This window comes from Manis javanica, chromosome 14, assembly GCF_040802235.1.
Source record: "Manis javanica isolate MJ-LG chromosome 14, MJ_LKY, whole genome shotgun sequence".
NCBI lineage: Eukaryota > Metazoa > Chordata > Mammalia > Pholidota > Manidae > Manis > Manis javanica.
In genome coordinates this window covers 32,391,419-32,415,237 of record NC_133169.1, presented here as the reverse complement: position 1 = coordinate 32,415,237, position 23,819 = coordinate 32,391,419, and the positions used below count along the sequence as shown (strand labels likewise).

Below are 23,819 nucleotides of genomic sequence, written 5' to 3'. Positions count from 1 at the left end.
ATGAAATAGAAGGGCCTTGAACCAAGGATACTGTATCCAGCATGACTATCATTTAAATATGATGGTGGGATTAAACAATTCCCAGACAAGCAAAAGCTGAGGGAATTTGCTTCCCACAAACCACCTCTACAGGGCATCTGACAGGGACTTCTCTAGATGTGAGCACTCCTAGAAAGAGTACAGAACAAAACACACAACATATAAAGAATGGAGGAGGAGGAATAAGAAGGGAGAGAAGAAAAGAATCTCCAGACAGTGTATATAACAGCTCAATAAACGAGCTAAGTTAGGCAGTAAGATACTAAGGAGGCTAACCTTGAACCTTTGGTAACCACGAATTTAAAGCCTGCAATGACAATAAGTACATATCTTTCAATAGTCACCCTAAATGTAAATGGACTTAATGCACCAATCAAAAGACACAGAGTAATAGAATGGATAAAAAAGCAAGACCCATCTATATGCTGCTTACAAGAAACTCACCTCAATCCCAAAGACATGCACAGACTAAAAGTCAAGGGATGGAAAAACATATTTTAGGCAAACAACAGCGAGAAGAAAGACTTCAAAACAAAGAAAGTAACAAGAGATAAAGAAGGACACTACATAATGATAAAGGGCTCAGGCCAACAAGAGGATATAACCATTCTAAATATATATGCACCCAATACAGGAGCACCAGCATATGTGAAGCAAATACTAACAGAACTAAAGAGGGAAATAGACTGCCATGCATTCATTTTAGGAGACTTCAACATACCACTCACCCAAAAGGACAGATCCACCGGGAAGAAAATAAGTAAGGACACAGAGGCACTGAAGAACACAGTAGAGCGGATGGACCTAATAGACATCTATAGAACTCTACATCCAAAAGCAACAGGATATACATTCCTCTCAAGTGCACATGGAACATTCTCCAGAATAGCCCACATACTAGCCCACAAAAAGAGCCTCAGCAAAATCCAAAATATTGAAATTCTACCAATCAATTTATCAGACCACAAAGGTATAAAACTAGAAATAAATTCTACTAAGAAAAAAAAAGGCTCACAAACACATGGAGGCTTAAGCACATGCTTCTAAATAATCAATGGATCAACGAACAAATCAAAATAGAGATCAAGGAATATATAGAAACAAATGAAAACAACAACACAAGGCCCAACTTCTGAGGGACGCTGCGAAAGCAGTCTTAGGAGGAAAGTATATAGCGATACAGGCACACGTGAAGAAGGAAGAACAATCCCAAACGAATAGTCTAACATCACAAATATGGAAATTGGAAAAAGAAGAGCTAATGAGGACTAAAGTCAGCAGAAAGAAGGACATAATAAAGATCAGAGAAGAAATAAACAAAATTGAGAAGAATAAAACAATAGCAAAAATCAATTAAACCAAAAGCTGCTTCTTTGAGAAAATAAACAAAATAGATAAGCCTCTAGCCAAACTTATTAAGAGAAAAAGAGAATCAACACAAATCAACAGAATCAGAAATGAGAATGGAAAAATCACGACAGATGCCACAGAAATACAAAGAATTATTAAAGACTATTATGAAAACCTATACGCCAACAAGCTGGAAAACCTAGAAGAAATGGACAACCTCCTAGAAAAATACAACCTCCCAAGACTGACCAAGGAAGAAACACAAAAGTAAAACAACCCAATTACGAGCAAAGAAATTGAAATGATAACCAAAAAACTACCCAAGGACAAAACCCCGGAGTCGGATGGATTTACCTCGGAATTTTATCAGACACACAGAGAAGACATAATACCTACTCTCCTTAAAGTGTTTCAAAAAATAGAAGAGAAGGGAATACTCCCAAACTCATTCTATGAGGCCAACATCACCCTAATACCAAAACCAGGCAAAGACCCCACCAAAAAAGGAAATTACAGACCAATATCCCTGATGAATGTAGACACAAAAATACTCAATAAAATATTAGTACAGAGAATTCAACAGCATATCAAAAGAATCATACACCATGACCAAGTTTGATTCATCCCAGGGATGCAAGGATGGTACAACATTCGAAAATCCATCAACATCATCCACCAAATCAACAAAAAGAAAGACAAACCACATGATCATGTCCATAGATGCTGAAAAAGCATTTGACAAAATTCTACATCCATTCATGATAAAAACTCTCAGCAAAATGGGAACAGAGGGCAAATACCTCAACATAATAAAGGCCATATATGATAAACCCACAGCCAACATTATACTGAACAGCAAGAAGCTGAAAGCTTTTACTCTGAGATTGGGAACCAGCAGGGATGTCCACTTTCCCCACTGCTATTTAAAATAGTACTAGTGGTCCTAGCCATGGCAATCAGGCAAAGAAATACAAGGAATCCAGATTGGTAAAGAAGAAGGTAAATTGTCACTATTTGCAGATGATATGATATTGTACACAAAAAAACCCTAAAGACTCCACTCCAAAACTACTAGAACTGATACAGGAATACAGCAAAGTTGCAGGATACAAAATTAACACACAGAAATCTGTAGCTTTCCTATACACTAACAAGGAACCAATAGAAAGAGAAATCAGGAAAACAATTCCATTCACAATTGCATCAAAAAGAATAAAATACAAAGAAGTGAAAGACCTATACCCTGAAAACTACAAGTCACTCTTAAGAGAAATTAAAGGGGACACTAATAAATGGAAGCTCATTCCATGCTCATGGCTAGGAAGAATTAATATCATCAAAATGGCCATCCTGCCCAAAGAAATATACAGATTTGATGCAATCCCTCTCAAATTACCAGCAACATTCTTCAATGAACTGGAACAAATAATTCAAAAATTCATATGGAAACACCAAAGACCCCGAATAGCCACAGCAAACCTGAGAAAGAAGAAGAAAGTAGGGGGGATATCACTCCCAAACTTCAAGCTCTACTACAAAGACATAGTAATCAAGACAATTTGGTACTGGCACAAGAACAGAGCCACAGACCAGTGGAACAGATTAGAGACTCCAGACATTAACACAAACATATATGGTAAACTAATATTTGATAAAGGAGCCATGGACATACAATGGCGAAATGACAGTCTCTTCAACAGATGGTGCTGGCAAAACTGGACAGCTACATGTAGGAGAATGAAACTGGACCATTGTCTAACCCCATACACAAAAGTAAATTCAAAATGGATCAAGACCTGAATGTAAGTCATGAAACCATTAAACTCTTAGAAAAAAACCTAGGCAAAATCCTTTTAGACATAAACATGAGTTACCTCTTCTTGAACATATCTCCACGGGCAAGGAAAACAACAGCAAAAATGAACAAGTGGAACTATACTAAGTTAAAAAGCTTCTGTACAGCAAAAGACACCATCAATAGAACAAAAAGGAACCCTACAGAATGGGAGAATATTTTTGTAAATGACAGATCCGATAAAGGCTTGACGTCCAAAATATATAAAGAGCTCACCCGCCTCGACAAACAAAAAACAAATAATCCAATTAAAAAATGGGCAGAGGAACTGAACAGACAGTTCTCCAAAAAGAAATACAGATGGCCAACAGACACATGAAAAGATGCTCCACATTCCTAATTATGAGAGAAATGCAAATTAAAACTACAATGGGATATCACCTCACACCAGTAAGGATGGCTACCATACAAAAGACAAACAACAACAAATGTTGACGTGGCTGTGGAGAAAGGGGACTCTTCTACACTGCTGGTGGGAATGTAAATTAGTTCAACCATTGTGAAAAGCAGTATGGAGGTTCATCAAAATGCTCAAAACAGACATATCATTTGACCCAGGAATTCAACTCCTAGGAATTTACTCTAAGAACGCAGCAATCAAGTTTGAGAAAGACAGATGTACCCCTATGTTTATCGCAGCACTATTTCAATAGCCAAGTATTGGAAAAAACCTAAATGTCCATCAGTAGATGAATGGATAAAGAAGATGTGGTACAATTACACAATGGAATACTACTCAGCCATAAGAAGAGGGCAAATCCTACCACTTGCAGCAACATGGATTGGGCTGGAGGGTATTATACTCAGTGAAATAAGCCAAGCAGAGAAAGAGAAATATCAAATGATTTCAGTCATCTGTGGAGTATAAGAACAAAGGAAAAACTGAAGTAACAAAACAGCAGTGGAATTACAGAACCCAAAAATGGACTAACAAGTATCAAAGGGAAAGGGACTGGGGAGAATGGGTGGGTAGGGACGGATAAGGGGGGGAAGAAGAAAGGGGATTTTAAGATGAGCATGCATGGGGGGGAGGGAGAAAGGGGAGGGCTGTATAACACAGAGAAGACAAGTAGTCATTCTACAACATTTTGCTATGCTGATGGACAGTGACTGTAAAGTGGTTTAAAGGGGGGACCTGGTATAGGGGAGAGCCTAGTAAACATAATATTCTTCATGTAAGTGTAGATTAAAGATTTAAAAAAAAGAAAAGGAAAGAAAGAGAAGGGAGATTACTCCCTGATAGGATAAAACTAACTATAAGTCTACAATTAATGCATGCCTTAAATATCCTTAATTTTGATCACTTAAAGGGTGTCAGATGATCAGTTATGGAGGTACACTTTTTGGATACATTCATTTCTCTTAAAAAAACAGTTCCTGTGTGGTTACCTCCAGTGAGTTCTACACAATGGTATAAAGGGCATATCAAAGTGTGGGCAAAGGGTCTGTTTGTGTTTATACAGAAGATCAAAGCCTAATTTGGCTACCCAGAAAATGAACTAAGATATGATATGAAGAAGAACTTTCAACTTCAGCACTCTCTGGAAGAGTCATACCAGAAGATGATCATCAAAAAACCTCCACAAAGATCCAGGTGACGCTGCAGTTGTAGCTGCATCCATCCCACCGTTTCCTGGACTTGCCATTGGAATGAAGAAGGAGATATCTAAGCTGGCCTGTGCTATCAGTAAAACAACAAATTTGACTGAATCTACACTGTTGGAACTCTACCAATAATTAGGAGAACTGCAAGTTGTAGCGCTCCAAAATCTTACAACTACAGACTATCTACTGTTAAATGAACACATGGGATGTGAACAGTGCCCAGGAATGGGTTGTTTTAATTTGTCTGATTTCTCTCAGACTGTTCAAGTACAGTTGGACAATATCCATCATACAATAGACAAATTTTCACAAATGCCTAGGGTGCCTAACTGGTTTTCTTGGCTTCACTGGAGATGGCTCTGATTATTATAGATTTGCTTTGGTTATGTAACTATATTCCTATTATGTTAATGTGTGTGCACAATTTAATTAGTAGTTTAAAACCTATACATGCTTAAGGTACTCTACAAGAAGTTATGTCAAAGAAATAATTAATCCTCCCATGTTTTCTTCCGTCTGCTACCTTTATAGCTTTTCTTCTTCCTTCGCAATTACAACCCTTAAATAGAATTCGTGCCTCATATAGAATTTACCAAGTATCATAATTCCTCCAGGTGGTAAAGATACCTCAAGACAAATGCTGGGCATAGAAGCCACAGCGCATAAATCTGCAGAGAAGTAAAAAGCTACCCTTTTCAAACAATATGGTTTCTCTCTCACTTACCAACTTTACATCTCCATGTATGGCCCTGGAAGATGACTGGCTAGCCAGAGACGGGTAAGATTCCTCAAGGGAGAATCAACCTAAGACAGGCACAGTCGCAAGGGGGCCATCAGGTGAGAAATTGGGGATCAACAGTGGTGAGGCTTCGAACCTCACCCCCCCTGTTTTGAGAGAAATCTTCTGCATCCGTGAATGTTTTAATGCCCCTGTCTAGCTTGGATTAACCCATAGTCTACAGGCACACACCTGATCATCTACATTTGCTCTCTTACAACACTAAACTATGTTTTCTACCTTTATCTTGCATCTACCTACTACTTCAGCATTTTATTAAAAATAAAAATAATAATAATAATAAAGGGAGAAATATGGGATCCACATATAAATCAAGTATAAAAATCAAACGAATATTCATATTTGACCTGATTGTTTATAGTTCATAATGCGTGATCAAAACCGAAAGTTTCTGTGGTGACTGCCCTTGTACTGTTCACCATGTAAGAACTTATTCACTATGTAAGAATTTGTTCACCATGTAAGAATTTGTTCGTTATGCTTCAGATTGGAGACTGAGGAGAATTAGGCTTGGGGTGGATTAATGATTGTGCATTGAGCATTGACTCCCCTATACAGAATTTTATTGTTGTTAACAACCATTTGATCAATAAATACGAGAGATGCCCTCTGGAAAAAAAAAAGAAAACAAAAGGGCCTTATTGATATTAAATTTACTTAAGTTGGTAACAGTGCCATGATTCATGTAAGAGAATATCCCTATTATTAGGACATACACTGAGGTATTTAGGGGCAAAGGACCATAAGGTATGCAACTTATTCTCAAATTGCTCACAAAAAATAATTGTATTCATGTGTATAAAGTGTGTGTGAGTGGTTAATGATAAAGTAATTGAGGTAAAGGTTAACGGTAAGTAAATCTGTGTAAAGGATATATGGGGGATTTTTGTTGCATTCTTGCAACTTTTCTGTGATGATAAAATTATTTCCAAAGAAAAAGTTAACATAACATAAAAGTCCCATGTGAGCTTGGGGGTGGAGTACAGAGGGAGGAACAGAGTAACAGCAAAGATAGGAAAAGTTGTAAGTTCCATACAAAGATGGACCATTTCTCCTTTGTCAGCTGCTGAATCCCCAGCACAGAACCTATGTCAACAATTAAGGCATGAAGGAGAGAAGGAGCAACATCCTGCGCTCACAATGGCTTGAAGAATAAGGACCCCGGGCAGGGACAAGTGACTGAAAGCCATGCCAGCACTTGGGAATTGAGGAGCTGCCTCCTTTTAGAATGAGACCAAGGACTCTTGTGAACATGGGCTCACAGTGCGGCCTGGTATGTACCACACCCTGGAACATGGCCCAGGGACTTAGTTCCCCCTGCTTGCTAACAGACCTTAGGCCCACCGTTTAGCCTTACCAGGCCACAGGATCCTCCCTGATAGAATTGGAGAGGTTACTCATCCATTCACATACTGGACATCTCCCATATCCTGGGACCTAAAGTCATCTCTTAGTTTTCTACAGCTTTCATTCTAGAGGGGATCTCACCAACTAGCAGCATTAAATAAGTTTTTGAGGTCTCTGAGGGCTTTTCACACCCTGAAAATTCTATCTAAAATATCTGGGGCTACTTCCAAAATAAGCATGAATACCAAAGGGTGATATTTTAAAAATAAAATAAACATGAGTATTATAGTATAATGCTTTAATAAAATAAGTATGAATGTTAAACACCTCTCTTAAGTACTCATAGCAAACACATACTCTCTTAAAGGTGAAAATATGTTCAAGATACCCTATGTTTAATCCATTCATGATGAAAACTCTCAGAAAAATGGGTATACAGGGCAAGTACCTCAACATAATAAAGGCCATATATGATAAACCCACAGCCAACATCATACTGAACAGCGAGAAGCTGAAAGCTTTTACTCTGAAATCGGGAACAAGACAGGGATGCCAACTCTCCCCACTGTTATTCAACATAGAACTGGAGGTCCTAGCCATGGCAATTAGACAAAACAAAGAAATAGAACCAATCCAAATAGGTAAAGAAGAAGTTAAGCTGTCACTATTTGCAGATGACATGATACTGTACATAAAAAACCCTAAAGACTCCACTCCAAAACTACTAGAACTGATATCAGAATACAGCAAAGTTGCAGGATACAAAATTAACACACAGATATCTGTGGCTTTCATATACACTAACAATGAACTAATAGAAAGAGAAATCAGGAAGACAATTCCATTCACCATTGCATCAGAAATAATAAAATACCTAGGATAAATCTAACCAAGGAAGTGAAAGACCTATATCCTGAAAACTACAAGTCACTCTTAAGAGAAATTAAAGAGGACACTAGCAAATGGAAACTCATCCCATGCTCTTGGCTAGGAAGAATATAGTCAAAATAGCCATCCTGCCCAAAGCAATATACAGATTTGATGCAATCTCTATCAAATTCCCAACAACATTCTTCAATGAACTGGAACAAATAGTTCAAAAATTCATATGGAACACCAAAGACCCTGAATAGCCAAAGCAATCCTGAGAAGGAAGATTAAAGTGGAGCGGATCTCTCTCCCCAACTTCAAGCTCTACTACAAAGCCACAGTAATCAAGACAATTTGGTACTGGCACAAGAACTGACCCACAGACCAGTAGAACAGAATAGAGACTCCAGACATTAACCCAAACATATATGGTCAATTAATATATGATAACGGAGTCATGGCCATACAATGGGGAAATGACACTCTCTTCAACAGATGGTGCTGGCAAAACTGGACAGCTACATGTAAGAGAATGAAACTGGATCAATGACTAACCCCATACACAAAAGTAAATTCAAAATGGGTCAAAGACCTGAATGTAAGTCATGAAACCATAAAACTCCTAGAAAAAAACATAGGCAAAAATAAGCTACAAAGGCTGGAGGTGTGTGAGTGGTGATGGGTACCCTCACAGTGAGAGGGGCCAGCACACAGAGCTCAGGAATGGCAGAGCATCTACCCTGTGGGACTAGGAAACCCACCACTAGGTGAAATGCTGAGAACTAAAAGTACACCTCACGCGGGGACAGTAGAAGAGGGAAGCAGCAACAGGGACCAAAACACCAGCTCTAAACGTGGCTTCTTTCCAACTGTCACTTTAGTTAACCATCCCTTTGTGTTAATACCCATAAACATATGCGTCTATACATCTAAACTGATAACATGGTGTTGATCGTGAGTCTCTACCTGTAACCTCCGTTTCCCATGACCACGTATGATGAAAGGAATAGACGCCAATCACAGAGGTCCACATTCCAGCTGGAGACTACCTAAGAACTGAGAGCTACGACTGTTTCAGGACCGCATGTCTGTTCATGACCACCGAGAGGGCACCAACTAGTGTTCAGCAGCTATGGTGGGCTTCTGAGAAAACTCACAAGCAAATTTCGTTTTCTTCAACAGGGAGCAGAATGGCCCACCAAACCCACAATAGGCTGTCTACACACAAGTGGGTATGGTCCTGCTTGATCATCTGTCACAGTAAATACTACACGTTGTCACTTACTGTTTATTTGTATGTTTTTGTCATTGCTTCACTTAAATTTTAATCTGGTTAATAAATACATAACAGCTATCAGCAAAACTGTTAATATCTATGTTTATATTTGTACTATAATTATTATACCCAAAATATTGTGAGCATTGCACTGGAATAAGAAATTTTTCCTGTAAGACCCGTGTATTACTCCAATACATTAAAAATTAGTACAGACATTAGCCCTGTTAAACCTAGAAAATCATTTATAATGGAACAAAACACCACAAACTTACTGAATCTGAAACTTAAGCAGACAACCTCTTATTCCCATCAACAGTGAAGTGAAAGCCTCCTGTTCTGGTCTGTGTGGTTGCTGGCCCCTGCTGAGAGGGAGGGAGAGCAAAGCCTCTTAAGAACAGGGACTTATAACCCTAAGTCATTAACCCTTCTCTCCTCAGCGGGCAAGCAGACTGGGGTCAGTTAAGAATCCTGGCCATGGAGCTTCCATTTTCTCTACAAGAGCCTAGCATGAGAGGCTACTCCTCGTAGGCTAAACACAGTCAGCCCTTAGGGCACAGTCTTTTTGGCATGCTTATGCATTTTAGAAGACTACTGATAGAACCAAGAGTCTTAGAAATATACAGAATGGTTTTAGGAAAAAGGTATGTCCAAAAACAAAGGGGGATGTGAGAGATGTCTTCATGTATTCTGTAATCAGGAAGAGACATTATTTATCCTGTGGGTTAAAAAAATTATTCTATAGGATAAAAAAGTGGGAATTTGGAAGGAGTTTGACAAAATAAAAAATGAACTCTTGAGCTATTTTATGCTGAAGGGATCTATGATGAGAAGGCTCAGGCTAGGGTCGCAAGACCCCCTGCGAGAAAAGTCGAGGTGGCTCTCACCTCCTGGGCTCCTCTGGGACCAGATGGTGGCCTGCACAAATATTTCAGGGTTAGCACCAATTACAAAGCAGTTTCTCATACTTTTAAATAGATTTGAATTGATCAGAGTGATATTGTTGAATTCTCTAATTTCCATTTTAAGTACATTTGTTATTGACTTAAACCAAATTAGTTGTTTTCTTTCACAAAGTTAATTAAAAAGCAAAAAGAAACTTCTTTTAGTGTAATTTTTTACATGTTAAAATCGTATTTTAACAGAGAACTAAGTCACTGGATGAATTTTCTTAAAAATGTGTTACAACATAAATATAGGTAATCTTACCAATACTAACAGTATATTTTGTAATACCAGACTGAAATTAAAATAGAAAACAGTGAAATTTCTTAAGCATTTATTTCTTCTTTCTAGGATATTCATGTTGAATAGACACAGACACACACACACACACAATGTTAAAAAGTGGCAGTTGCTATAATGAAATCTTTAACAAATTACAGCACTCTTTCCCTGTGGAAAACAGTAATACTAACTTTGCATCTAAATCTGATTTGGAGAGTGATTTTAGAATTTGAAAAGCCCAATTTTAACCCAATTTCTATCTAGATAAAACTCCTGTGTTGTCACTAATCTAATAAAACTATCAATTTTCTCATAGGGCGATATGAAGAATGGGGAAGTCTCCCTAAGGTAGAATTAAAAGGAACACTTAGATCTTTTAATAGCATAAAAGCACAGATGGCTGAGTTGGGCAAAAGTGAGAAGGGTAGACATATGGATATCCTCAATCTAGCAGAGTGGGAGCCCTCATCTAACAAAAGATGCCTACAAATCATGAACCAAAGCTACTAGTAAGTACCATCTGTACAATTACAAAGGTAGCCAATAAAGGATCTGAAAGTGGTTGCATGGGAGGACTGAGGATATGGGAAGCAGGCTTAAGTGAATGAAATCCTGAATTACCAGCAAAAGTTAATGTCAAAAATGAATAAAAATCACTTGCATATTAGCTGAGGAAATGGAGGTACGTGCCAGGGGCCAATACCAGAAACAGCTCAGAATGGATTACAATTGGGAACACATCTGTGGAACAGGAGGTCTTAGTACTTTTCATTAATATAAGGCCTTCTATACTTACTGATTATTTTACAACCAGTTGTAAATATTCCCTATAAAAATTTAAAGGTTTTAAAAACAGAGATGCTTAAAAACAAGTTCACAAGGTTACAAAGCAGAGGCTGTGAGGAGCACCACACAAATGTTTCATGTTACTTCACAGAATGCTCCCTAACCCCACACAGAAAAAGAGAGTCTATCCAGAGTAAGTGGGGTCTGAACTTGGGTCAGCCTGGCTGGCTACAAATGCTGTACTTTCCCCACTATTCAATGAGGCTTGGAAAAATCTCTGGTATTCTAATAACACAGACATCCAGGTTATGTATTAAAACAAAACCACAATTTTTCAAGGGACCCAGGAAAAGCATCACACAGAATGCAGAAATGAATACCCCCTGCACTGTAATTATCCCATGAAACAAAACAAAGGGTTGCTACAATGGCCTGAATAAAGTAATTCTGGACACATCATTAAAATATTCAGAACAATACGGTCAAAGAAAAGAGACTGGCCTATTCTAGAACAATACATGGGCTATTCCTCTTATTAAAGTTTTTGAAAAATCTCATCTGAAGTGAGCAGTTCACCAACTATTAAAGTTCTTGGTTTTTCTTCCCTTTCCATTAAATGACTTTGGAACAATCTGCAAATTGCATCAGTGCCCTGGGGCAACTGAAAAGGACAAACACAGAACTGGTTTGATAATTTTCTAACTTCTAAGAGCAGCTGCAAATACACAATCACTCGGAAATATCACAGAATTGAATAAAATGAGACAAAGGAAAACTCTCTGTCGACTTTATTCAAATTATTCTCATCATCTGCTCTCCACAGGCATTTCTCTGTCAGTGATCATAAAGTTCTTTTTTTGTTCTGCTAATTGGATGCTTTTCTTCTTGACAATCTTTAACTCCAATAAATGATACTGCTTGGGGGTAGAATTAATTTTCATAGGATAAGCTAGCTTTAAGATAAAAATACTTCCTAAAAACCCCAAACCATCTTTTAGAAGGCCCAACTTGCGGTTCAATTTTGTTATCTCTATCTTGCCATCATGTTTACAAGTACCTAAACACAGGACAGAGGTGAAGGTTCAGAGAGGTACTGAAGTAAAGCGCTGGCACTGACAAATGATTCAACCCAGATCTCTTTGAATCAAGCCAATAGGAAAGGAGAGGTTTGCACGCTGTGACCTGTGCTCAAACATTATTCTCATTCTCAGAAGCTCACGGCCAGAATTCCTCTAGTCTCGCACAGATAAAGACAATGTTTTTCATGAACTGACAAAGGGTGAGTGGTGGGGGAAGGGAGTTCCGGAGGCTGGAGGGGTCTTTGACTAAATCTTCTCACATTTACTATCATCTTTAATATCTCTATTTCAAAATGTAAACTTCAGGTAAAATACTACAGGTATAAGTCAATACTATTGAATACCTTGGCTCCCCTCAGGATTTTTAAGGTTAAATCACTAAATCGGCGGAGGTGTAGTGGGGGGCGAAGTCACTTAACAGAACGGCAACTGCTAAACCTCAGGTGCGCAGGGCACAGACCCGGGCTGGGACGGAGCCCTGACGTCCGTCATCGGAGGACCGACCCTCGGCGGCAACACACCGCGTGCAGCGAGCCCAACGACCTCGCCCGGCTCCACCGTCGGGGCTAGAGTCCTGCCCTTCAGAGGGCACACGGAGGCCACCACGCCCATCCACTTGCCCCGAGGGCCCTGAGCTGGGGGCAGCCTCAGCCCGCGGGGCCCCGGGTGGACGCAGGGGAGGGCCCGGGGGGATCCGTGGGGTCGTGCCCTTCGCAGGCCCGGCCGTAGTCGGCGGCCCCTGTCCCCGAGCGGCCTCCTTCCCGCCCCCGCCCGCTAGCCCAGTCTCGCCTGGGGTGGAGGCGCAGGGACTGCCCGCTGCCAACTCACCGGCTTGGTCAGCGCCAGGCGCTGGGCGCGCAGCAACAGCAACACCGCCCGGACCCGCGACATATGTGCCCTTCGCAGCACCGTCCCACCAGTCCTCGTGCCGCGTCTGCGCACGAGCACCGTGTCGAAAAGGGGCACTGCGCCTGCGCACCGTGCCGCGTCACGGGGTGATCGCTAGGGGTCCCCGCGCCTGCGCGGAGGAGGACCCGTGGAAGCTGGCGCTCTAGGCCTGCGGTAGGTCCGGCGTCCCGGGGTCGGGAGGTGGCGGTGTTCGGGGGCCAGGGGTGTGTCGGAGGGTCAGGGGTAAGCCTGGCACAGAGGGTGGGTTGCGGGCCGGAGCGGGGCCGCGGTCGGAGGTCCATTTGGTGTCGGGATGGGTTCTGGAGTCGGGGGCAGGTCCGGTGGGAGCGGGCGGGCGTCGCGGTGGGTCTGGGGCCAGGGATGGGGTGGCGCCCGGGTCGGTTCTGTGGACCCGGTTCAGCCCCCGGGGCTAAGGTGTCCCTGTTGACTCGCATCATTCACCTCTGGACCGCAGAGTGTTTTTATTTTCGAGTGTTTATGTCAGATATCTGAAATCTGTGGAAAGAAGTGGGGTGGAAAATAAACCAGTAGTCATAATTCCTGTAACCGTTATTGTTTTTCATCTAACTTTATTAAGACCTTCCTCGTGCAAAATTGTGCAAACATAATTTTGAATTATTTCATTATGTTTACAATGGACCGGCCCCTTTTATTGACATTTATGTTTTTTCTTAAAAGTTTTTGCTACTGGTAACTAAGGCCATAAAAAATATGTGTGCACTGACTTTGTCTTTATTAGAATTACTTAATCCTCAGTCTGGGCTTTACCGCCTTGGAGGGAATGAGCACCATTAAAAGTTAGAATTATTAGATAACCAATATTTCTGTTATTTGATTACCACAAACTCCTGAACATTATGTCATGAGCCACCTTCTTTTTTCGGCATTTCTTTATTACCAATTAGAATTTTATATTTCTAGGTGTTAAGTATTTATTGAAAACCCTATTAAAATTTTCAAACTAAGTTCCTTTTTCTTATTTGATTCTTTGTTATGATCAGCATTTTTTGTGGCAGTCCATAGAAATAAGCTGAAAGCTTTCATGACTCTTTTGTGAAAATCCCCAACCTAGTGTAGGTACTTAGTAAATTGGTAAATTCATGTTAACATTAGGTCCCAGCCTAGTTATTGAGGAAGCGAGATCTTTAAGCAGAAATGCCTGCAGTCCTGGTGTTCATCGCCACCAGTGTCTTCCACACACCGTGTGCCTCAGCCTCTCAGCCCTATACACCATTCTCTGAAGCAGCCAGTGTTTTCACATCTTCCTATTTACGGATTTTTACCTATAACCGTACTTTTAAACATTTTCATTAGAGAACATATCTCATTCTGCTTGCATCTCAGTTATGTGAGGCATGTCTCTGTCCTGACTACAGTGTGAGTTGCTTTTGTCTTAAGGCATTGTTTATTTCTCCTTTGAATCCCATAAGGCTTACCCTGTACAATACTCAGGTGGAACTGAACAAAAATTTTTGGGAATTAAAAAGGGATTCACATGAGCCTGTAGATGATACACCTGTGACAAATGTATTTTATTCCTATTGTGTGCTTAATAGTTTTGTTATTTGCCTCAAGGTGTATCTCCATGAATAACCTAAATGACCCCCCAAATTGGAATATCCGGCCTAATTCCAGGGCTGATGGGGTGAAGGAAGCAGATGGAATTAGGTCTTGTTGGTGCCAATGCTGGGATTGGCTGCTTTTAGTAAGTTATCATTTTCCTAATAATTGTGTTTTCTGGGTTGAAAGTAGGGAGCCCAAAGACCTTGGAAATGGTACAGATGAAAGTGTACACCCTAGTTTTGTCTCATACAGTTTGTTTTGGGTAAATTACTTAACCCTCTGAGCTTGTTTCCCTGTCCAGGGGTAGGTAGCATCATGATTACCTCAATGCATTGTGAGGGTGAATAAGACAATATATTCAGAAGCATTGTGTGGAGTGGGTGTCGATAACTGTTAGCACCCTGTCGAGGCTTCACTGCCCTAAGGGGCTCCCTTGCTCCAATTGCCTTTGTAAGGATGGATGGAGAAGAATAAAATAGACATGAAAGAAAGCCAGTCTTGGATATCTGTTTAATGTTCAGAAAATAAGTCTTTGGGAGACTTCATCCGTGACACCTCTGCTCATCTTTTCCAGAAATCCTCACCATTTTGACTGTGTACTACTTCGGGAAATTACTGACCACAAGTCAGTTGTAATTATCCCCACTACATGATACGTTTCCTAATATTCAGGAGTTGTATCCCACATCCCATGCTTCTTGGCTGGCACTTAAGCATCTGAGGAACTGAGAAATTGTATCGAAGAAGCTGCCCTCTATTTGCATTGGCGCTTGCTGTGGACTGGGTTTCTCAGGTCAGCAGGGTTTCATACGGGAAGTGGAAGCCATTAAGAGTGGAATTTATCAACTACTCTTTTATCTGCCTTTACTTCTAGGCTATTCCTGGACCAGCTAGGAGGCTAGTTGATGCCCATATTTTGTAATATAACTTCTTAACTATATAATGACACATTTTTGGAGAATTCTTATAAGATTGCAAAGTTAAAATTTTTCTTCAATCACATTACCTAAGCAAGATAATCAGGAAGAAAAAAATACTTCACCCTTCTCAGGATCAGAAAGCATCATATCAGAAGTCCAAGAAGGCAAGAACATCAGAAGCAAAGATTATTGGGGAAGGCTATAAAGCTGGAGATAGGTCTGAAAACAGACGGAAAGTGGGAGTCACCTCGGGGCCTCTGATGACTACAGGAGTCAGTGCGATTCTAAGCCATCAGCTCTCTCACCAGGTTCCTCACCTTTCCAACTTTTAAGTCGTGTTTTGCAAGGCGGCAGGCTCCTGAGCTTCTAAATGGCAGTGTCCTCAGGGCCGGATTTGGGTCTGCAGGCCCTGTGCAGATCACTGAGCCATGATCAGCCTGCTGTTATCAGCCGGCCTGGGAGGTGATGTTTAATTTTTAAGGAGGAGCCAGAATGTTTCCCAGAGTGGCTGCAAGGTTTTAGCTCTCTCTAGCAGTGTGAGTGATCTAGTTTCTTGGTATCCTTGCTGGTATTTGTTGTGGTCATTATTTTTATTTTGTGGTTTTATTTTACCCATTCTGCTGTGACTTCAATTTGCATTTCCCTGATGGCTAAAGATTGGAGCAGCTTTTCACATACTTGACATCAGTCTGTCCTCTGCATGGAATGTCCGTTCTGGTCTGACAGCCATCTTCTGATAGGATTGTTGGGTTGTGAGAGCTGGACTCTGGTCTGTGAACATTGAGTCTGTACCTTGTCTTTTCATTCCATTAATGGAATCTCTCACAGAACAATGGTTCTAATATTGATGAAGTCCAGTTTATCAGTTTTCCCTTTTAAGGATCATGCGTTGCATGCAGGTCTGGGAATTCTTTGCCTAGCCCTACATCCTCAAGACTCCCCCGTCTGTTTTTTCTTAAAGTTTTAGTTTTACTTTTTGCATAAAAGTCCATGATCCATTTTGAGTTAATTTCTGTTTAACTTAGAAAACTTAGGTTTTATTCCATCCTTCCCAATCTGTTTATTTCTATTTCCTTTTCTTGCTTTCCTGCACTGGCTGGAACTTCCAGGACTCTTAAATAGTTCCTGATGTGAGAGTAAAAGGATTCAGTCTTTTCACCATCAAGTACAGCATTAGCTGTGGGTTTTCATAGATGTCTTTATCAAGGCAAGAACATTCCCTTCCCTTCCTCTTTCTCTGAGTTTTTATCATGAATGGGTGTTGAGTTTTGTCTTTATGCCAGTTGATATGATCATGTGCTTTTTGTTCTTTAGGCCACTAACGTGTTGGGTTATATCAATTGACTTTTGAGTGTAGAACCAGCCTTGTGTGTTTTGAATAATTCCCACTTGATCATGCAATATAATTTTTCTTAAATATTGTAGAATATATTTACCAGTGTCTGGCTAAGAATGTCTTGTCCATGTTTATAAGGGACATACTGAGTAGTTTATCACTTTAACCAGCTTCTCTCCCCACACCTATTGTGGATCCTTAAGAATTGTTTGGTTATTTTATTTATCAGTTTTGATATTTCTGTTTAGTTTTTTATGTCTTCTATTTCATTTCTGAAACTTTCTATTTCTTTGTTTAGACATCTTATGGCTGCATTAAACTTTTATCGGACAATAACGTCTTTTGTCATCTCAGTATTGGTATCTACTGATTATATTTGTTTAATTCAATTGAGATATTCCTGATTCTCATTTGCTTGAAACCTGGGCATTTTGAGTACTATGTTGTGACATTCTGGTTCTTACTCAATCTTTTCCAGGCTGGTTTCTCTGACGGTGCTCATCAGGGGAAAGGTGTGACTGCCTCCTTCCTGCAGGAACGGATGGAAGGTCACGCTTCCCACTTGGCCTCCAGCCCACTGGCACCAGGAAGAAGGCCCAAGCAGGAGACCTTCTGCCCCACTACCCAGGCTTCCACTGGGGCTCTCACAGGTGGCTGGAGAGCCGAGAAGTGAGCACGTCTTTTTGCCACATCCCATACAGCTTCCTCTGCCATCACCCCAGGGGGTCCAGGAGGGTTCCCCTAGCCTTTGCCCACCCAGGGGTTGTGGGGATACAGTTGTCTGCTAACAGTTTGGCGTGAGTAGAGTGGTCATTGTCTTAACATTTTTTTGTCTTACGGGGGCCCCTTTCCTAGTCCTTTGGCAGAGAGATTTTTGTTGGGCTTTTACAAGAAAATCTGCACCCATTGGCACTTAAGTATCAAGTTTTATCTAGAGGCAAAACAGAGTCCCTGGGCACACTCCCAGGTGTTTGTGGGTCCCAGAGTCCCCCATCTGCCTGCTGTCTCCCTTTCATAGTCAGCTGCTTGTTGTGCACAGATGTCCAGTGGCTGTTTTCAGTAGAATGAATAGGGAGAGCACTTCTGCTGTCCCAGGCATGGGAGCCCCAGCTCTCTTTTCTCTGCCTTTTGAAACTAAGGCTCCAGAAAGTTGTGTCTGCCTAAAGTTGTAAGGCAAGAGTGTTCTAGTTCAGACCCAGAATTGAGGATTTTTGGACTGACATGCTACTAACTCTGACCCTCCCTGGTGATTTCCACCCAGCATGTCTTCCTGGAGACCTCCTGATTAAGGACACCCCCCCAGAACTCCTGGTGACTACAGCCTGTGCCATGCGGTCCAGGGTACCCTGTGTCTGCACCACTTGACGTGTGTCAGTACAGGACTTGAATGAGACTGCACCTAGACCAGCACAGGAGGTGGCCCTGCCCATCTCCCTCCTTCACCTCTGACCCTCTGCTCACACCAGAGTGGTGTCAGGTCTGATTTCACTTCCTTATCAGCATCTGTGGGGGCTTTCCCAGTGACTTCCCCAGCTCCTCTTGGAGCTGTCTGCTGTCTGCACAGGCATGTGATCTGCTCAGTTGTACTTACTCCTCCTGCGCAGAGGGAGCGTTTCTCCCAGGTCACACTTGGCCCTCTAGACTCTGTTCACATCCACCTACTTATGAAGCCTTCCCTGAACCCACTCCAAATTTCACTGGCTCTTCTTTCCTCTCTCCGCCTCGCATTTTGCCCACCTTTCCATGCCTGTCAGTTACACCAATCTGCTCCTTTACAGATCAGCTCCCCTGCTGTGGCCTCTGGCAGAAGGAGGAGCCTGAGTAGCAACTGAAATGGGGCTGAGAGCTGTTTTAAGCTGGGAGATGAGTGTGGTTTTAGGCCCAGGGAACCAGCAATGTTGGTGCAGATGGGAGAAGCTTTTGGACATGTGGAGGTTCTGCTGCCTCAGGGTGTGATAGTTGATGTTGGGACTTGGTTGGAGTCCCAAGGGACCTGGGGAAGGGACACCAAAAGGAGGGAGAGGACCAGGAAGGCTATAGGCACTCCAGTGGTTCCCAGGGGTGGGAGAGCAGCATGGGGGCAGCCTGGCTGTGTGTGTGAGAGAGCCTGCACAGGTGACCCCTCAGAGCTGGACTGCCACCCTTGGTGGCCTGGAGACCTTGGGCTTTGAAGACTTGCTGCACAGTCCTGTCTTCAAGGGATGAGTCCATGCAGGACATGTGTCCTGCACAGGCTGAACCTGCAATTGTGAGGAATCAGTATTGGGTGTGTGGCCCTGACGTTTGTGCTGGGACTGGGCGTGTGGCCCTGACATTTGTGCCAGGCCCTGGCAGTCGTGCCAGGACTGGGACTGACATTCATGCCTGGACTGGGCATGTGGCCCTGACATTTGTGCCAGGACTGGGCATGTGGCCCTGGCAGTCATGCCAGGACTGGTACTGACATTCATGCCTGGACTGGGCGTGTGGCTCTGACATTTGTGCTGGGACTGGGAATGACAGTTGTGCTGGGCTTGGGCGTGTGGCACTGGTTCTGAATGTGCTGATTTCCTGCACCAGAAAGTGTCACCTGTCACCACAGTGGCTTCTGTTTTATACTGAAGCACCTGGAACTTTGATGTGCAATACTTCAGGGAGAGGAGGTGTTCCTGTGCTGAACTGGCACCTCCTTCTCCTTGGACCTGGGGCACAGAAGAGGGCCGAGGCCTGGATGCTGCTGTGCAGCAGGGCCAAGTGGAGACTATCCACTCCAGCCTCCACTCACTCTCTGTCCCAGGGTGCTCTAGTTTGGGGCAGGGCAGCCAAGCCATGTCTTTAGGTTGAATTTCTTACTACACCCCACTTGTATACCCTATCAGACTTCAGCTGCTTACTAGTGATCATCAGTAATGGAACACATTTTGAAATTTATTCATTTCTGAAGTAACTTGGCCAATAATATTTGAAGCATGCCCATGTGCGGAGACCAGCTCCACAAACCAGCTGAACTTGAGAGGAGTGTATGAAGAGCTTAAAGGAAACACAGAGAAATATACAAAAAAGACACGGAAACCAAAGCTGGGATCAGGAGGTTCACTGCCCGCTGATGGCAAATGAGTGTTGCAGTTTTATTTCTGAGCACAGGCTCACAAAGATGTCACTTCCGGGCTAATCTCATATCTGGTGTTGTCACTTCTGCTTCTGGTGATAGAACTTCCTGTTATAGCACTTCGTGGTACCCAGATGTCACTTCTGGAGTGACATCACTTCCAGGGTGATATTGCTTCCAGCCCTCCACACCCATGTTAATTTTTAAACCTCGCCAATAGCATGTGGGGCATTGTGGCCAGAGGGGGCAGTTGGTGTAGGTTTGAGAGCACAAGCAAATTGGTAGTTCTTAGCCATGGAAATTCAGGCAACGGAGGGATCCCTGGATGCAGTCTTGTCAGACTAGTCTCTGGGGAGCTCTTACCTGATTTTAAGATAAGAACTTGGTATATTATGTGATTTCATACAAAATATTATATTTTTCATACCTCTCAGCAGAAGCAGAAGTGCCTAAGACTTCATTGAAATGCTGCCCTTAGCATTATATTTTCTTTGAATAAAGATCAGAGAACTTCAGCTCTGATGTTCTGTTATGTGTGTTTTTCTCCCCCAATTTCTTCATGTCAGGTTAGATTTGGTCTAGGGAGTCCCAGAAAGAAATAGAGAAGGAGAGAGAAGCATACTGCCATAGGACAACTGCTTTCCAGCGGGACCTCGAGGCCAAGTACCATGTCATGATCTCTGAAAATCGGCGTGCAGTTCCTCAGTTGTCTTTGGAACTTGAAAAGGAACAAAACAGGACAACCAGCTACCAGGAAGCCCTCATCTCTCAGGGGCGCAAGTTGGTAGAAGATAAGAAGCTTCTGGAACAGGAATGGGCTCTGGTCATGTGAGAAAAGAGACAGCTACAGCCCTTGGTAAGTGCCTACCTGAGTTACCTGGAGAAGGAAGACGACTGGCAGAGAAAAGCCAGGCTTCTGCTGAAAGAGTTTGAAGATGGTCTTACGGAACAGCAGAGCATCTACTGCAGCCTGATCGTCCCTCACAGCAAGTGGCTGGGGATAGAGAAGAGCTTGCTGGTCCATGCGGCCTCTGACCCAGTTGCTGCTGTCCTGGCATGACGACTGGCCTGGCTGACATATTTCAGCATGATACGCACTCTGGTGATGTCTGGAATACCAACAGATGCCAGAATGGGAGACTCATGTGGCTGTACCTCAAATATTGGGAGCTTATGGTCCAACTGAAGACGTTTAAGAGAGTAGAGAGGGCCCTACTGGAGAAGTGAGGTGAAAGCTATATAAAGCTGCTTCCTGTGACTACAGGTCACTCTGGGGTGCCCCACGCTTTCCCTCCTCCTCCTGCCCTGCTGCCTGTGTTGTGGCCTTGTGAGCATACAGCCACCTGCCCTCTGCGCAGGACATCAAGGCCTCAGGACACAGGGTGTCCCCCTTGATCCTCCTCTGCTGTTAAGGATGCAGTTTCCCAGAAGCATTTTTTAAGCCATCAGAATTTTACTGAGTGGAAAGTATAATGTCCTATTTTAGCTCTATGGTAAATTGTTTTTTCAAAAAGTCAAATACAGATCTTCACTGTTAAAGTAATATTCTGTTTTCATCACCCCCTAAATTATTTTCTCCTCAAATTCTTTCTCTCTCCTAAAATTACATTTAGCTTTTGTCAGTAATGGATAAAACTGCCTAACAGATGACAATAGAAAGTGTCAAGGATTTATATTGTTTTGAAGAGCTTTCCCTGCAAAGGGGAAAAAATGTGTTTCTAGTTTGATACCCTAGTGTTTTTGGAATTTGGCTTGTGTCTGTATTCAGTAAGCAGATAGTATTTATTAGCAGTGACAATAAAACATTGCCATTTAAAAGTATCAGTGCTTTTTATGTGTGTCATTCTTTATTATTTGCAAAACGTTATTGCGTACATCTGAATTCTTACCACAAACTAAAAGGTGGGCAGGCCCCTGTGGCCCCATTGTTCATGAAGCTGCTGTGAATCGGGCTTTACTGCGCTTTACGTCCTAGTCCTGACCTTAGGCAGTCAGTACAGATTGCTACTACCCTCGGGTCAGGGGCCCCCAGCCCATTCTTCAGATGGATGATGTGCTGGGAAGTCTCGGAGGGTTAGTTGCTCCACAGCTAAGGTGTGTTATGTGGGAAGGTCCAAAGCAGAATCAAAAGGGAGAAGGCACATAGGGCAGAGGGAGGGGACCCGGCCTGCAGAGCCCCCTCCCATGCAGCCGCCCAAGATCCACTCACTCCCCCGGTGACAAGTCTCAAGGATGCATGGGACATGTTGCTGAGTAGCACCCAGGGCTTCCATGGAGGGCTGGCATGCAGGCGCCCTCTGCCTGGCACATACCCAGTTCTAAACTCCCAGAAGGAAAGCAGGGCTTCTAAGCTCTTAGCACAAAGTTGAGGCACTGCAACCTTCTCTGACTAGTTTAATGGTGGTGGGAGCCCTCCCAAAATCCAGGTTCCCAGAGGCCAGCCAAGAGTCAGCCTGGTGAGCAGGCCTTTGAAAGGACTTCAGTGTCAGGCCTTCCATGTGATCTCTTCTGCACACCCTCATTGTACAGGGATGAAGGAAGTAGAGCAGGTGAGGGAAAGCCAGCCTGGTGAAGTCATGCGGGTAATGTGGGCCGGGATGAGCCCAGGCAGTCTGGCTCCAGAATGCTGGTGCCCTCCATGCAGTTGTTGGGCGGTCTAGCAGTGACTGGGGGAAGGTCCATCTGCTTTTGAATCCTGTCTATATGGTAATATACACTTCTAAAATACTAAACTTAAAGGAAACCAGTTTAATTATGGGGTAGTAATGATTAGAGGTTGTTTGTTGAGTATCACACACTGAAGCTTACATAATTCATGCTTGCACGTGTTTTCAACCTTTGGTGCCATTTTAGAGATCAGGGAGCCAGGTAAGGGAGCTGAAATAAGTCACCCAATACGTTCTGGGGCCTCTGCTCAGAACGCTTCTCGTGGCTTGGAGTGCCGTCTTCCTGCTGCGCTGCCACCACTTGATCTGAGCATAATTTCTTCAGGTAAATATGGACTAAAAAGTTTCTCTGGTGGTATTTCCTGGAGGTTTACACCCTTGCTTAGAGTGGGATGTATTCTAGTTCCTGTCATGCCACTGATTGGGCTTGGATAACCCACTTAATGCTTTTCTATTGTTTTTGTCTTTAAAATACAGCCAGCCATTTAGTAAATGAATTTAAATGATTTTCAAGGTAAATTGTTAACTCTTACCCTATTTTCTAATGTCCAGCATGCTTCAGTGTAGCCTCCTTGAATAGCCAGATAAGCATATTCAGATCATTCAAATCAGTTTAGATACTGGCTTGAGACTGCAGGAAGACCAGTTTTCTATAGAAAATGATACTGGGCAGAGTTTGTATTTGTGTGGCATGGCTGTCTTCCATTAGCAAGTTTAATTAGGGTTAATTTGATGCCATTCTTCCTTTTAAAAATGATTTTATTAGTTTTGGAATGTTTGCATGTTGTAATGATTTCACAGGGGTCCCAAGAGGAGTCTGGATAAAGTGAGATTGTAGTGGAACAGTACTGAGCTAAAATGGTTTGTATAATTAGGACAAAGACTCGGAGCCCAAGAGCTATTTGATGTGTGTGAAGAATTTACAAGGACTTTAGTGTAAAACATTATTTTCCCTCCCTTCCCTGAAGTCTCAGAAACCGAAACCTTGAGCCCCAAGGTGAGGAGAGTGCTCTGGGGTACAGGATCCTGGAGGAGACAGGTCCTCACCCCTGGAAGGAGCCTTTTCTGCTGTAGAGAGAGGTTGCCATTGCTTGGGGGTGTGTT

At 42.5% G+C, this 23,819-nt stretch overlaps 1 protein-coding gene and 1 pseudogene across 1 annotated transcript in view; one reads left to right on the top strand and one right to left on the bottom strand.

Annotated features, from left to right (window-relative positions):
* The window catches only part of LOC140846149 (1-phosphatidylinositol 4,5-bisphosphate phosphodiesterase eta-1-like), an 87,423-nt gene extending 74,134 nt beyond the window's left edge, over positions 1–13,289 (bottom strand). The window contains exon 1 of the mRNA XM_073221638.1: positions 13,062–13,289. Within this exon, the coding sequence (XP_073077739.1) occupies positions 13,062–13,124 (63 nt within the window). The 5' untranslated portion in view covers positions 13,125–13,289. The remainder of the gene's footprint in view (positions 1–13,061) is intronic.
* Positions 13,290–14,727: 1,438 nt separating this feature from the next.
* Positions 14,728–21,835, top strand: LOC140846150 (coiled-coil domain-containing protein 127-like; annotated as a pseudogene).
* The last annotated feature ends 1,984 nt before the right edge of the window (positions 21,836–23,819 follow it).